Below are 16,573 nucleotides of genomic sequence, written 5' to 3'. Positions count from 1 at the left end.
AGGGAAGATGGAAATGGGACTTATCTCTGTTTTCCAGTAGTGATGTTACATACGTGCATGGTGTGAAACATGCTTCTGGCAGACAAAATGCAGGTGGCAGTACCTCAGAGAACAAGAGAATGGCCATGTGTTCTAACAAAGAGTGTTCTGTTCCCTGTCATGCTGCTTTCTACTAAAACAATCTGTTCAAATGCCATAACAGTATATCTCCAAATGCAAAATTAAATCATAAGGATTCCTGTAAAGTGGAGAATGCTAAGCTGCTCTCAAAAATTAAAGATATGTTTATTGTAAATCTTTATTGCACAAATGATCCTGATAGTCCTTCAATGTATAATTTCCCCCCAGCATCTAGTAATGAATAACTACTTGTATGTTCTTCTGATTACCAAATAAAACAATGAGTTAACCTCTTAATTGGAATTTGAAAAATTAAAAGGCTGGATTTTTTTTCTTTCAGTGTTTTTTATTGTTGTCTATGCTCTGTCCCCAGATATGGGGCTGCCCAATCTCACTCCCACCCTTTGTCACTTTCATATTTCCCCACGCACCACATAATGCCCAGCCACAAAGGACCTTTGCCTACACATTGGTAGATATTCGCAGAGTACAACTGTATCATGCTTCATATAATCTTTTTTATTGGGTTATCGCAAGCTCCTCCAAGGCAGGAGAAACCTCAGCACTCATAGGATTAGGTTGGTTTGAATATTATTTTTCATCAGAGTATAATTATATTATTTTACAGCCATGTGATGCAAGCTTTTGAATTTCAGTTTTTCTCCCTTTATCTTGAAAAGCTTATATTTGGAAATATTCTCCTGCTCTTCAGAAGTTGGACTAGCAAATAGTCATTATTACCTTTGTTGATACAAGTGGTCTACCTATGGTAGGGCACCCAGCCTGTTTCCTTCAAACAGGCTGCTAAGAGGGGACCACCTAGTGGTGATGAGGTGCATTACACAAATACCACCCCTTGGTGGGCTGCCACCAGGTATTGTTCTTATGCAGTGACTCCAATACATTATTACCCATTTTGGAAAATATAGTCTTTCAAATCCACCTAAGCCCTGTGGGATCTGCTTGTACTTGTAACAACATTGCTGTTATTGGACCATTAGTAAGAACTTAAAATCACTTGTAATACCCTGACAGTCAATACTATATTTCCTTATGGTATTTTACTATGCATTTTTGCACAGTTAAAGCCATACAGCATACCTAATTTCGCATTATGGTTCATTCACGTAACATTGGGTTATAAGCATTTTCTGGTTTCTTCTTAAATCCTCATTAATATAATTTCAATACCTAATGCAGTATTTCATTTTGTGGCTCCAACAGTTTACTTAACGGCCACTCCACTGTTGGACAATTAAGTTCTATGCTTTCATTTTAGTTTTTGCATTTTTAAATAAAAGGAATGAAGCCCTTTTGTATAAAGCTTTGTCACATTTCAGAATATCTCCACTGGACAAATTCTAGAGGTGCAATCACTGGGTCAAAGATTCTGAACAATTTCAAAGCATATTCAAATATTAAAACAGCATATATTGTTGAATAGCTCTTGTGTTTTTGATCATTGTTCTTTATGATGAACAGGAGTAGTCAAGTCACTCCAAAGCAAGATTAGTATGGATGGTGTTGTGTTGTGGCAGAAAAATATTACTCAGCACTGTGAAGATGCAGCTCTAATTATATACCATTGGAGTGGCCCAAAGCAGAACTTGGACTTCTTTTGATGCTCTTTCTGTAATGAAGTGAAAGGGCAAAAATGAAGATATGTTCTGAGACGTTGGCTTGTTGCCCTTCGCTACAGCCTGAATGGAACATAAAGATGTCAGTAGACATACTTACAATTACAGTCAGGTTTGTGGGTGTCCTAAAGGCAGGTGTTTGTAATATGCTACAAGAAAGTGGTTGAAAATGCCTACTATGTTGACAGACCCCTTCCTTCCCCAGTCTTTCAGTGCCCACCTGTGTCCTGTGGGACCAGTTGTATCATAACAACATTGCTGTTATCAGACCACTCATAAAGATGATGCTTGGTCCCGACGGGTTCTTAAATCACACTTCCCCAGCAGGCTTGGGCTTGGCCATGCTAACCCTATTTTGCAAAGGGAAGTGATTTGTTTGAGGTTAAGACACAAATCACGGGGCTTTAGCACTAACTTCAGGATGTCCTGTACCTCAGGCGTGTGTGTGTGCTCACCCCAAGGCAGGCAACCTTGGTTGTCACTTCCATCACTGTCCTCTTTCCACACTCCTGATGAATTGGATTCATTGCCTTTTAGCTGAACCAACCAAGGACATTAATTTGAAATACTGAAAGCCATTCATTTGTCAGAAGGTACCTCCAGTCACATAAGCTGTGGTGATGACATTTCTGCCCCAAGCTGACTGATTGGGTTGTTTACTCTTTAAACATTCACTCTAGGTCAAGGACAGTGTAATTCTTGACCTTGAAATGTTTATTTCCCAAAGATGATGTATTAGCTGCTACTACTACTTCTCATACTACCACTACTACTTCTCTCTCTCTCTCTCTCTCTCTCTCTTTCTCTCTTTCTCTCTTTCTCTCTCTTTCTCACACACACACACACGTATACCACTTTCTTTTGAGTATAAACTGAACAATAATGAACACTATATGACATTTCACAGTTTACACATGTATCTTCTTACTTGATCCTCACAATTATTTTCTCAAATAGAAGTTTTTAAAATTTAAAAAATGAGGAAAATAAAATGTAATGTCAGTATCCATGTAATTGTTTCTTTAAAAAAACTATATATTTTTAATGTAGATGGACACAATGCCTTTATTTTATTTATTTATCTTTATGCGGTGCTGAGGATCAAACCCAGGGCCCTACATGTGCTAGGCAAGTGCTGTACCACTGAGCCACAATCCTAGCCCTTTTTTGTTTTAATATTATCCATCTTATTGTAAAATAGTTGAGAATTCTAAAATCACATAAATTGACTGTAAAATTGTTTTTCTTTGGACTGAGAAATCAGAACAAAACTGAGGCATAAAGTAAGCTAGCAAACCAGGCAAATGTTAACTAAGGGTCTTCCCACTTCCCAGCATGAAGTCCTAAACTGGATCTGAGCTTTCAGGAAATTTAAAAAAAGGAAAGAAATTCCTCACAAAATTCATATCATCCATGAGGACAAAGCACACTAGCTCATCAGATGAAGAGTTCCTGACCCTGAAAGAAGCATCTTTGCTGGGAATTCATTTTAAAAAGTACCCAGGCCCTGACCCCAAGCCAAACCAAAACAAAACAAAAGAGCATCCTTGGGTGATAGACTTGAACGTCAGCATATGACACCAGAAGATCCTTATATGTAGCCAGGATTGAACACCACTAACGGAGGGGTTAATGAGTCACCCATGGAGCAGTATCCCCGTGACTGCTGCAGTATATCCAAGAGCCAGCTACATGCAATGCTTTGTCCCCAGCTGTCTACCTGCATAGTACCAATGAGCACAGTTTGGAAGCTGAACTTGCATCTGGATCTTCTGACAGTTTCTAATGTTCTCCCTGGGATGGGAGCAAGAGAGAGGCGAAGGGTTTTAGAAGGCAAAAATTAGATGAGTTGGGCCTTATTCCCTCGAGTGGAACTTTTGAGTAGAGTGATAGGTGATTCGTTGGCTCTGAAGTGGAAAATAACTTCAGGAATGCAGCAGCAGTACAGTGGGCTCCAGTGGGAGGCTGACTCAGAACCTCACCACCCCCAGGGTCCCAGGTGCTGTCCGAGGGTTATTTTATGCATCCCTTCCTGCTGCCTGCTTATGACTCATGATGCCGAGAATTAGGATGGTTTCAACCCTTCCTGATAGACATTTCACCAAGCGGAGAGGAAAAACAACAGCATTTAGAGAACTATGGATCTATGTGCTTTTTCACTGACCTGAGGTCTGTAGAGGTCCCTGTCTTATTCAGGATCTGCAAAGAAGGCACCAAAGGAATGAAAAGCTGGCTCCAGGGCAAGCCATTAAGCTGCAGACTTTTGGAAGATCACAGTAGGTTGCTAATAGTATTTTTAAATCATAACCAAAATTCCTATGAAGTAACCTGGTCACAGTGGGTATTTCCACACTGAAAGTGGTGTTGCCAAGTGCTTTGCCATTTTCAACTACTCCTGTAGGCAGGATTAAATTGGACCTCTCCAGAAGAGTATCCACTGAAAGCAGAGTGCCATATTTTCCACTAGGAAGGAAGTTTTGGGTGCACTGGGTAAACCAAGCCTGCCTGAGGATCAGTCACCTGGAGCAAGTGAGAAATATCCATGTCCCTGGGGCATCTTCTCCAGAAGTGCTTGCTCCCAGTGGTTTGGTCTGATCTGAGAATCTGGTTTTGTTTTCTCCTTTTGTTAATTGTCCCAGGTTGTTCTGATCCTCAGACAAAGTTGAGAGACTGTATTTGAAGATCAAGAGGAAGTAAGAGTCATGGGAAAATTTTTCTGAAGGTTTGAATTTTGAAGGATCTTGACTTAAATTTTACCCACCTCCCCCAACCCAGTAACTTTGCACAAATTCCTTAAACTTATTTTGTCTCCAAATACCATGAAATGGGAATAATCTTATTGTCAGAATGTTATTATCAGAATGAATGTGCCCTTCCTTGTTCCTAGTTAATATTGTACCAGGGACATAGTAACCTCTTAATATGTGGTAGTGACTATTACTGAGGACCAAGCAGCCACATTGGGAATCATGGCTCTCAATAAAAAACCTAAGTCCTGTCTCCATCCTAGAACAGTCATTCTCAACTGAGGGCAATTTTACCCCCAGAAGATATTTGTCACTGCCTGGAGGATACTTTTGATTGTCACGACTGGGGAAGTGGTACTGACATCTAGTGGGTAGAGGCCAGGAATGCTCTAAAACCTCCTACAACGCACAGGATATTCCCATCACAAAGAATCATAAGCTCAAATGTCATAGTGTCCCTGTTGAGAAAACTTGTCCCAAATATTGTGAGACAAATAAAAAAGAAGGATAAACATATTGAGTCACTGGTGTCCCCGTAGTGGAGTCAGATCAGTTAGGACACAGAGGTATTTCTCACGGAGCAGGAAGTTCAGAGGTTGAATTTGCATCCTGGTAGTACTCCTGCTGGGGCTGGCTGGTGGTCCACCATGCTTTCTGTAGGACACAATGTGATCCACACCCACGGCTACACAAGTGAGGCGGGCCTCGCTAGGACCAGAGTATCATTCTAGGTACATTTTTTATTTCATAGTGTCCAAGACGCCTCATAAGACTGATGGTCACTAGATTCACCTAGGGGAACTTGCTAAGATACAGACCACTGGCTCCATTCCCTAGAGGTTCTGCTTCAGGGTCCAGGAGAGAACTCTGAAAGCCATAGTTATAAGAATCGCCTCCGGGGACTCTGAAGCACAGGTACAGCCAGTGTAGACCCTTGAAGCTTCCTATGACTCTGACTTGCAGGGCAGTCATGAAACCTGGGAAATGTACAACTGATGTCCTGCCAGATACAGTTTTTTACCTCATGCAGATTAAGGTTTTGTAAGTCTGAGATGATTGGACTAATTTCCGGTTTTCTATTTTTTACTAATCCTATTAATACTATTGCTATTCCTGCCAATAATAATGCTAATAATTAATAAGAACGCAGATGTTGGGGTTGTTTCCTTGTTCTTTAAGAACAGGAACAGTCTCGAACACCATCCAAGGTACATCCCTCCACTTCTCACCAGGGATTCAGATACAGGGAAAGTTCACTGCTCGCCCACTCACCTCCAGCCCTAAATTCCTGCTTCCTCTGATACCCATTAGCCTCTGGGTAGCTTTGTTAGCTTTTCTGGTGACTCTGTTGACAGACAGTTTTCTCCATCAGCACAAATTCCACTTACTCCAGGCCTACTCCATGTATGGAGCAGACTTTATTAAAAGTCTGAGGGGCTTAACAGAAATCACATTGACTATATCCTCTGCTTAAGAATTCTTTCTGCATTCCTACCAGCTCAGACTTTAGACATCTGTTGGGTTGCTGAATGCTGGCTTCCAGGCCTCTCCTCCTCATTCTGAATGGCAAAATCAAAGAATGAATGAACAAATGTATGATATTTATAAATGAATATAAAGTAATGTGCATACATGAGTCTGTGTGTATCTACATCTTTATATATAAATATGTATGTGTGTATGTGTATACATAACCAATCCACCTATCTATGTCACATGTGTAAAATGTAAATGTTCTTTTGTAAAATATTCAGCCTTTCCTTTGTCCCTTTGCTGATTTGTCCTTACTGATTCCACTCTGAAGGCTGCCTTTTCAATCCCTCAGGACCCATTAAACTGTTTATAGGACACAGATAATTCCCTTCCTGATAAGAATACATTGCCAGCTAACTGGGGAACTCAGAGAGCCCACCACCCTGACGTTCGTGCAGTCCCCCACAGTTCCTGATGCTCTAACATACCTTGGTTCCTTTAGTCCTCACCAGCACACTTGGATGCAATTATTGTTATTTTACTTTTATTTCAGATGAAGACCTGAGTCTCAGAGAAATCCACTTATAATGGCTTGAGGTTCAATAGCAAGGAAAGGCTACAGAGACAAAGCAGGAACCAAATCCCTGACTCCTTAGTTCTAAATCCGGAACTTTCTTTTACCAACTAGTAGTTCTCTACCATGGATGCATATTAGGATCGTCTGGGGAGATTTAAAAATACTAATGCTGGCCAGGTGTACTGGCACATACCTGTAATCTCAGCAGCTCTGGAGGCTGAGGCAGGAGGATTACAAGTTCAAAGCCAACCTCTGCAACTTGGTGAGGCACTGTCTCTAAATAAAATACCAAAAAAGACTGGGGATGTGGGTCAATGGTTAATGATTGAACCCCTAGGTTCAATCCCTGGTACCCAAAGGAAAAAAAAAAGAAAAATACTAAAGCTAGACTCCACCCTAGTACAATGCAAATGGAATGTCTGGGAGGACACCCAGGGAACTTCATATTTTGGAATCTTCCTTGGTGATGCCAAGATGCAGCACTGGTCCCCACATGCCAACCTGCTAACCAGGGGGACTGAGCACGATCACTTGCCCCAAGGACAAAGCTGGACTTATGGCTCTTCTGGACCATGGACTGTGCATTGCCCTGTCACTTCACCCAACCTTCTACTATTTTAGAGCCAAACTTTGAATCGTTTGATAGTATTTCAGATGAACATTTTCCTGTCCAACACATGTATCCACAATCCTACTTTTCCTTATCCTCTTCTTCTTCACAGGCACAAAGAGGCGTTCTCATGGCTCCCCAGCCCCCAGCACTAGCTCCACAAGTCGCCTTACCTTGCCAGGTGGGTAAATGGTATTGTGCCATTATCTTAGTGACCACAGACAACGGAGAAGACTGCTTTATCAGTCTGGCCCCTTGTTTATCCAGTTTGCTTCACTATCAGAGAGCTCCATCTCTGTCATCCGTATTGGTGTGGTTCCTCCAGAAAGGCTCATAGTATTTCCATAATTGGTTCACAATCTCTTCTACTTACCAGTGGAAAGAGCAGAGTCTTTTTCTTTAGGGACATTCATCTGGACAGGATATGGAAGCCTCTACAGACACAGACAGAAAGACAGAGAAAGAGAGAGAGAGAGAGAGAGAGAGAGAGAGAGAGAGAGAGAGAGAGAGAGAGAGGGAGAGAGAGAGAGAGAGACAGAGAGACAGAGAGAGAGAGAGAGAGAGACTTCAGTTTATACTTTAGTTTTGCCATGTTCCAATTTTGTTCAAATTTTGCCATCTCATCTACACTTTATCGTCTTGGAACTTTGTTTTTATCACCTGTCTCCTCTGTCTGACGAGGATTGGAAATAATGCTTGTAAGTTTAGCATAGTACAGACCTAGTACCAATGCTAATGACATAGCTCATTTCCACTTTTGAGGAATATGGAAGTCTTCATGACCTGGATCCCATCTAACACAGACTAGAGAATTTTTAAGCATTGATAATGATCATTTGTAGTTACTAGTTAATATAAGGGGTGTCAATTGGTCACTCTGTGTCCATATGTAGTCTTATGTTCTCTCCTACAATTTAATTGTAGTGGAATTTGGGGAAACACATGTGTTTGGGGAGAAGGAGAGACTATAAAAGATAAACATGGTCATCTAAAAACCTTTTTCAAATAATAAAAAAATTGGGGGAAGTGAAAATGTTAACAATAATGGTACCCCTCAGAATTAAACAAAATGGCCTCTCCTTGGTGTCTTTACTAAATACTTTCATTCTTAAATTCAAATGGTACTTTAAATGGAATTTTCTTTCTCCCTTTTGAAACTTACCCTTACATTAGATTTTTCTTCATGTTAGTATATTTAACAAATGTTTCAGTAATTGGTTACTGTTTCTGTGCTTACACCATAATTCACTTATGTGTTCATTGATAATTTGACATTCATGAAGCTTACATTTTTATTGCTATAACGTTATCTTCTCACGCATAAATCTTCTGAGTTTATAAGGATATACTAGAATGCATTCCTATAGGGAGGATTACTAGCTTAAAGATGTATACATATTTAGTTTTCTGACATTGATTACAAATGACTTTCAAAAGGTAATATTAATTTACACTTTTAGTGTGATTTCCCACTCCACTATTGTCTTGCTATTGCTGAACATTATTTTTAATGCTTTACCACCTTGGTAAGAAAACATGACATGTTATTCATATTTTGTTTGCCTTTATTTTATCAGTTTTTACAACAAAAGCTGTCTTGTAATGTTAATTCACGTCTTAGATTTCTTCTTTTGGGAATTACCATATTGCATCCATTCTGAGAGGCACATTGTCTTGCATTTTAACCCCTATGAAGTTGGGGTGCTTTGCAATCCGTCGCCTGTGATAGTTTAATCAGCAGATGTTTTTTTCGTGCTTGTGCATGAAATAATAGTTCACTTCATAATTAGTGGCATTATTAGATAAATGGAATATAATCTAAGCCTACTTGCTTTTTCAACTTTAATTTCTGTAGCTTCTTCACCCTGGTTCAACATCTGAATTCAATGGGTATCTGCTGAGTAGCCCTTGAATTTTCTGCCTCTGTCACAGCATGAAACTAATTTCCCTGGTCTTCCCTTGGTTCATATCTCTTTACAGTCCTCACCAGATCATCTAGGTGGTATTAAATTATTGCATTATGGTGATTTGCTTATATGCACCCTTACCTGTTGATAGGTTGCTTTTTCCATAGTAGAGACTATCTTATTCTTTTCCGACCCCAGAGCTGCCAAGGTGGCTGGCAGGAACCAGACAGTGTTTACAAGGTTGGGTACTTGAGTGTGGGAGTTTGACTTATGACTCTGGCGAAAGGAACCATCAGTGGAGAAAGGCTTATTTTGAAGTTTGGATTCCCTTCATCTACACTCGCTTGCTGTTTAGTACTGAGTGAACCTGGCCCCACAGTGTCTGGCAGCCCCTGTCATGGTGTCCTTGCTGTGGCCATCATGCTCTTAGAATTTTAAAGCATTAGGAGAAAAATAGCTCTGCACCAAGCAGTTCCAGAGTGAAGGGATGGCGCCTGCTCCTTGTAGAGTCATTTCGTTCCCGAGGCAGGTGGAACCCGTGAGGTCAACCTGGTTGTATATAAGGATGTGCCAAGCTGACAGGGTTCCACCTGCTTTGCTGGGCACCTGTAGCTGACCTCCTGGGCTTGCTTGGCCTCTGAGTCACAGGCACACTACCTTGTTCTTAGACCGACTCTGGCAGTCTGAGCTGGTCCCAGACTTGTGTCTTAGGTTCTGATTCTGACTATCTCCATAGCCTAGAGGGGTGGAGCTGGTAACTTTCAAAGCACCTGACACAATTGACCACACAGTCCAGCAGATCCCTTCCACCTTGCCCATTATAGTGGCCAGTTCCCCTTCCCGTCCAACCTCAGGAGCCACACTCATTGCCTGCCTTTCACTCAAATGCTGGGCCTCCTCCCCAGGCCCAGTCAGCCCCTGCTCATGCCCCTGCTTCAGAGGAGCGTCATTGCCATCACGGCTGTACAAGGCGCACCCTCAACCACCAACGAACAGAAGCTTTCAAACACCTTTGATCACACAGTCAGTTGAATGGACCTAACTGGGGATTTCAAGGTTTAGATGTTGTTTTCTTCAGTACCATCTACATGGCCAGATCCAGTGTGATCAACTCAATCGGCTGCAGACTGATTAATGAATTCACCAGTTCATTAATTCATTGTTGCATAAAGGGATGAAAACATCTGTTATGAATTCCAGCCAAGATGGCCTAGGAAGTTCATTCTTTGACACACATTTCTCTACTCCAAACACATGCAAGAATGGGCAAAATAGAAAAATCGATTTTAAAAACTTTGAAGACCAAAACTAAACAACTAGCTCTGGGAACCATAAAAAAATAGGGAACTTCCACACAGAGCGTGACTGACACTGCTGTGGAGCCATGGACAGCTGCGCTCTGTATCCTGAGTGGTGCAGGTCAGGAAGGAGCAGAAGGAGCTAAACTGTCAGGGGCAGTCTGAACACGGGGCTTGGGCTCGGGGCTCACATCACCACTGCTGACCTGCATCCCGGTGCTGAAGCCAAAGAGTATTAACAGGAAGCTGTTGGCCTAGAGAGATGGAAAGACGTTGATCCAGCTTTTCTACCAGACCACGCTAGCTGTGGAATTGGATCTGCAATATCCCCAATGATTCTGGGGCCTCAGACACAGACATTATAAGCCCTGTCTCTGATGTGAAAGTTTAAGGGGTCAGTAGAAACAACTACATGACTCTAGACAGGAGGAGGAACTTGGGTGGGGGAAAGGGGAAGCAGTGGGGAGCTCACATACTAAAATTCCACAGGTCACAAGAGAAACAATAAAGTCGGACTTCATCAAGATTAAAAACTTTTGTGCATCCAAGGACACCACCAGCAGAGAGAAAGGCAACTCACAGAACGAAAGAAAGTATTTGCAAATCAGACACCCGATAAAGGGTTAACGTCCATAAATATAAAGAACTTCAACAACTTGACAACAACAAAAACCAGACAACCCAACTCAAAAATGAGGAAAGGACTAGAGTTGACAGTTCTCCAAAGAAGATCTACAAAAGCCATATTTCAGCAAATAAGAAATAGTTTTCCAGAACTGAAGAAATATTCAAATTCTAATAAGCATATACATAATAAGATGCTCGACATGGTGTAAGCCAGGGAATACAGTGAGATTCGACTTCAAATGCACTAGGTTGGCTAGAATTCTGGAGAAAAGATGGACAATAACAAGCGTGGGTGAAAATGTGGAGAAATTGGGACTCTTACACATTGGCAGTAGGGAAGCACTTTGTAAAAGTTTGACAGTAAAATGTTAAACATAGAGTAACCATGTGACCCAGCAATTCCACTCCCAGGTATATACCCAACAGAAATGAAAACATATTCACATAAAAACAACTGTTCACAGAAGCATTATTATTCATAGTATTCCATACATTGACATAAATAAATTTCCATCAGCTGATGAATGTATAAGTAAAATGTTGTATCTTTTTAAATAAATGAGGTACTGATACATTCTACATCATGGATGAACCTAGAAAACATTGTATTCAGCAGAAAAAGTCAGTCAGGTGTCAAATATCCAGGGTGAGCTAATTCATAGAAACAGAAAGTAGATGAGTGGTTGTGAGAGGTTGAGTTGTTTGTGGTTGTAAGGGAATGGGGTATGACTTCTCAAGGGTATGACATTTCTTTTAGAGGTAACTAAAATGCTCTGGAATTAGATGGTGGTGATGTTCGCACAATGTTATGAATATCTGAAAAGCATTGAGTAGTATACCTCAAAAGAGTGAATTTTAGGTTATATGAATTATAACTCAAGAAAAAATGAAGGAATATGGAAGATAAACTACCATGCATCTGTCAGGAATTCTAGTAGGACATTGAGAAAGTGGTGGGGAAACCATATTTCAGCAAATAAGAAATAGTTTTCCAGAACTGAAGAAATATTCAAATTCTAAGATGGAAAATGTACCCCAATTGCCTTACCTAAATAAAAACAAATGCATACATAAAGGCATTTGGTATGGGGGGGGAATTACCCCAAATTACACCAAGTAGGGAGGGATCTTAAATGTTGAAAGAGGTTCAGGGAAACTGAAAGAAATCAACTGACAGCAAAATTTGCATTGGCAACAGTAAATGCCAGAAGGCAATGAAAATATATCTTCCCTGTGCAAAGGGAAAATAAAGCAATATGTAATAACTAAAATAGCTAACTTATTATTCATGAGTGAAGGCAAAGTAAAAATATTTTCAGGTATACAATGATATAATATACCACTTATAAGCCTTTGCTTTAAAAAGTGTTAAGAGATGTACTTCAAGAAGAAGAAAGTAACCCAAAACAAAGAAGTGAGATACAAGAATTAATGGTGAGCACACAAGTAAATAAAAAATTAGTTGATAAATCTGAGTAACTTCTGGCTATAGAAATAATGTTCAATATTGTATTAAAATATGAAAGAGAGGCTCTGAATAGAAGAAGGGATATGGAGTTAAGGGATACTAACATCTGTTTTGTCTTTGGGCACAACTTGGTAATTTTGTGACTTTTAACATAAAGGACCATTAGTGAAATAATTAAAATATAACTTATATTTTTGTTATGAACTGAATGTGCCCCCAATTCATATATTAAAATGTAATAATCTCATGCATATTTGCACAGGAATAACAAATACCAAATTCTGAATGATTTTTTTTTTTTTTTGGCTGAGGTTGCAGAGAGGAAAGTACCATAGAGGAGTAATACTAGGTAACTCAATTCTACCTGCAAAAGAGATTTTTTTAAATCTCTTTAAAATTTTTTTTGGGGGCTGGGGAGATAGCTCATTTGGTAGAGTGCTTGCCTTGTAAGCACAAGGCCCTGGGTTCAATCCCCAGCACTGCAAAAAAAAAAAAATTTTTTTTTTGAGTAAATATGGAAAGCATTAATATCTGATTAAACTGTACTGAGAATACAGGTATTTATTATGTGAGCATGTCTACTTTTTCTGTATGCTTAAAATATTTTAAATTAAAGAATTTTTGTGTAAAAAAAATCTGTGGTTGTCCTGCAAAAAAAATTTTGTTTGATTTTGTCCAAGTCCATGATTTAACATATATTTCCAAGAAACGTAATGTCTTCCTTTCTAACCTATTGGGTGGAATGGGTGTTGGGATATGAGCGTTTGAGTATGAAGAAGGCTCTGTAAGTAGCTTGTCAGTCCAGGAGCCACCAGCGATCACTTCCTTAAAGTCCTGCTTGTGTGGTTTCTGAAATTATCTAAGGGGTCATCTTGAAGGTCTAGTACCAGAAAACTTCTATGGGGACACCACCTTGATTCCTTGTAGATCTGAAGCAAAGCGACTCTTGTATGGGAAAGTAATAGCACCTGCAGCCATTTTTTTTCTAGAGGCAAATTCATCTCTTACCCATGGGATTTGTGAACCCATCAAGCTCCATGGGTGGGCCGTCATTGATGGAGAGCTGGGGCCTGTTGGTGCTTGCCGCAGGAGTGGCTCAGAGCATCGCCACCACTAACGGGCATGACCGCTAATGATCCTGGCTAGTCCATTACTCACCTCTGAGCTGTCCCAGGGCGCCTCGCTTTCCTGAAGTGATCTGAGATGAAAAGGTACAGTACCATAGTCACTTGCTGATGCAGATGTGGCCAACTGCTCCTCCCTGCGTGCTGCTGCTGGAGTGTACCGTAGTCTTGGCAGTAGACGTGGCTCTGCTTCTAAGCTCCACTGCCTGCTGTAGAAACAGTGTATGTGTTAGACACCAGCCGGCTCTCAATGACACTGTTGTGTGTCCTGTTTTAGGGGACTACGGATAAAGCATCCACCCGGAAGTTTCCTCGGATGAGACCTGGCCACCTCTGAGGTCTGAAGACATTTTAGAAAGCTTATGATTCTTTTACCAAAACAAAAATGACATCTACTGTAAGTTATTGAGTTTTTAACTTCAAATATGGTGACGTCTGAGCTTCCTAATACAGGTTTTTAACAAGCACTTTTATATGTATTAGATATCTAAAAAATTCAGGGACAACACTAGATTTTTAACATGTATTAGAACCTCACAGCTCTCCAAGGAAGGTATTCTTATCTCCATTTTGCAGTTTAGGAGACTGAGGCACAGATAATTGGCTTGTCTAAGGTTAGCCCTTTTCTGTGAGATTCATTGTCAGTGAGTAAAGATGATGCTAACTCCTTTTCACTTGTTACTACCTTTTTTTGCACTTGTATTCTGCCTGGGCAGCAGATTGATCCCTTATCTACCAACTCCAAGTACCTAGTTGGGCTGTGGAGGGACCCTACAGTCTTTCAAGTGAAGACTCAAATGGCTGTTCTTCTGCAGCTATCTTTCACCTTGAGTTCAATTTGAAAGATGGCAACTGTCACTTACTATGGACTGAGTCAAAGCTCATTTGTTATGCTTTGATTTAGTGCTTCAGAGTTCTGTGACCCTGAAGAAATGTGTCTTTACAGGCTTCTTCTGAAATTGGTCACTGTTGGTATGGATGAAGGACATAGAGCCACATGGAAAATGTAAATGTTGATGAGAGAAATCAAGTGAAGGACAGCTTGCATCATGTCTAAAATATTTTTCTCCATTGAAAAACATGAATGATGTCCTTTGTATGTGTCAGTACAAACAAAATGAAAACAAAGAATGAAACTAAAAATTTAGCTCCTTCAAGGAGCATATTTAAAAAAAAAAAAAGAAACTTCAATATGACAGACCATTTGATAGATAATTGTTGCTTGAATAAGACAAGAGTTAATTTCTGCATCTTACTTAATTGTTACTCCTCTACCACTGTCAGGAGGGCTTGAAAACTATGCCTGAGTACCTCTCTGTATTATCATGAGACCTGTAGAAACAAGCTGAGCTTGTAGCATTTGTGTAAAACAGAAATTTGTTCAGGCCCCAAACTTGAAACTTGAGGGAAAGGAACTTGCTGGCATTCTTTGTAAGCAGACATGGGCAGCAAGCCTAGGTATCAAGATGTTGCAGAAGTAAGAGAGAAATATTAGCTGCTGTGGACTCTGACAACTTTGCCAGGTTGCTGTATATTCCAGCATCCTTTAATTTAAGTATCCTTTAAATGGGAGATTTATGAAGGCGACCAAGTGCGATGTAGTGTATTGAACCAATTACATATTTCTTAGCACCTACTGTGATGAAGTGCTAGGGATGCTAGTGTCCCTGTCCTCAGGAAGTTGATATGGGGGACTGAATTGTCTGTGGGATAAAGCACAAAGATGAAGTATCTAAAAGATCAGGGAATTGATTCAGTAATGTCTTCTGATGAAAGTGACTTCAAGAATTATTATGCCTCAGTCTAGTGAATGCAAAGAGTCTTAAGAATCAGAAGTGCCCTTGTCATTTTCCTAATTTCCCTAATTTTAACAAGATTAGAATTCAGGGAAACTCCTTCCACTTTAGGTGCTTGTCTAAACCACACTTCCTCCTGGAATTTCTGGCACTCTAATATTTGGGGTTAGGCCTTGCTCAAAGAAACTGAAAGAACCTCCATATTTTTACATGACTTAAATAGTTTAAAATGTGAGCTAGATATTCTTGCTTTATTTAGAATGGCACTTGGTTTCAGAAAGTTGTTCCATTGGGAAGTTGAATGGAAAAATATATATATATGTATACATATATGAATGTACATTTTGGATAATTAGTCTTTTGTGACTCAAAGTGATATGTTCTCTGCCAAATATTCACCAATAAATTCATTAATATAATCTCTTCATTGTGTGATCATACCTTTCATGAAGTAAAATCTGTGTGGGGAGTTGATGACTTTTCTGCACCATCATAAGGGAACTGACCAGTGAGGACACCATTATAAGGTGGTAGTGATAACCTTACTTGTTCCTGTGCTGTGTAATAATGGCTATCATATTCCAAGTACCTGCTACATATTGGACACTGTGCCAAGGACTGTTCACACATTTTCTCACTTACATTCCCTTTAAAATCCTCCCAACAGCCATGCAAAGCATCTACTGTTTTTCCCATTTTATAGAAGGAAGAAAGAACAAATCCCTGGCTGTCAGGATAGATGAATGATTTCCTCTGGATCTTGCAGCTAGTAACAGCTTAGCCTGCTTCTCTCAAAATACCATCTCCTCTCCCCAAAGGAGATTTCCATGGGTTTGTTTTCCCAACATGGCACATGGATAAGGGGTGGGAAGGTCAAACCAGCAGGGATGGGAGCCGGTTTACCTATGCTGACCAGCCTAGTCAGCTGCTCCAAACATCCCTCTGACCCTAAATATAGTCATATGTCACTTCACAACAGGGACACACCCAATGTGATTGCATTGTTGTACGAACATGACAGAGTGTACTTACACAACACTTGGGGGGATGGCCTACTGTATATCTAGGCCTGTTTGGCATATACTGTTCTATATGTGGCTATCAGTGATGGAACCTCACATTGTGGCACATACCTATACCATGGCTGGCTTGTTCTCCAAACTCAGCCCAGTCGTTCTTAACCCTGGCT

The 16,573-nt window shown here is 40.3% G+C and overlaps 1 protein-coding gene across 7 annotated transcripts in view; it reads left to right on the top strand.

Annotated features, from left to right (window-relative positions):
• The window catches only part of Pde1c (phosphodiesterase 1C), a 551,831-nt gene that overhangs the window by 522,584 nt on the left and 12,674 nt on the right, over nt 1-16,573 (top strand). For 3 of the 7 annotated variants that reach the window (XM_047560734.1, XM_047560737.1, XM_047560742.1), the window contains one exon: nt 7,277-7,345. In XM_047560734.1, the coding sequence (XP_047416690.1) occupies nt 7,277-7,345 (69 nt within the window). Of the gene's footprint in view, nt 1-7,276; nt 7,346-13,865; nt 14,837-16,573 lie in introns of those variants that run through there. The other 4 variants (XM_047560736.1, XM_047560735.1, XM_047560740.1 and 1 more) reach the window with 4 other exon arrangements.

This window comes from Sciurus carolinensis, chromosome 8, assembly GCF_902686445.1.
Source record: "Sciurus carolinensis chromosome 8, mSciCar1.2, whole genome shotgun sequence".
Taxonomy (NCBI): domain Eukaryota; kingdom Metazoa; phylum Chordata; class Mammalia; order Rodentia; family Sciuridae; genus Sciurus; species Sciurus carolinensis.
This window is presented reverse-complemented; position numbering and strand designations above follow the sequence as displayed.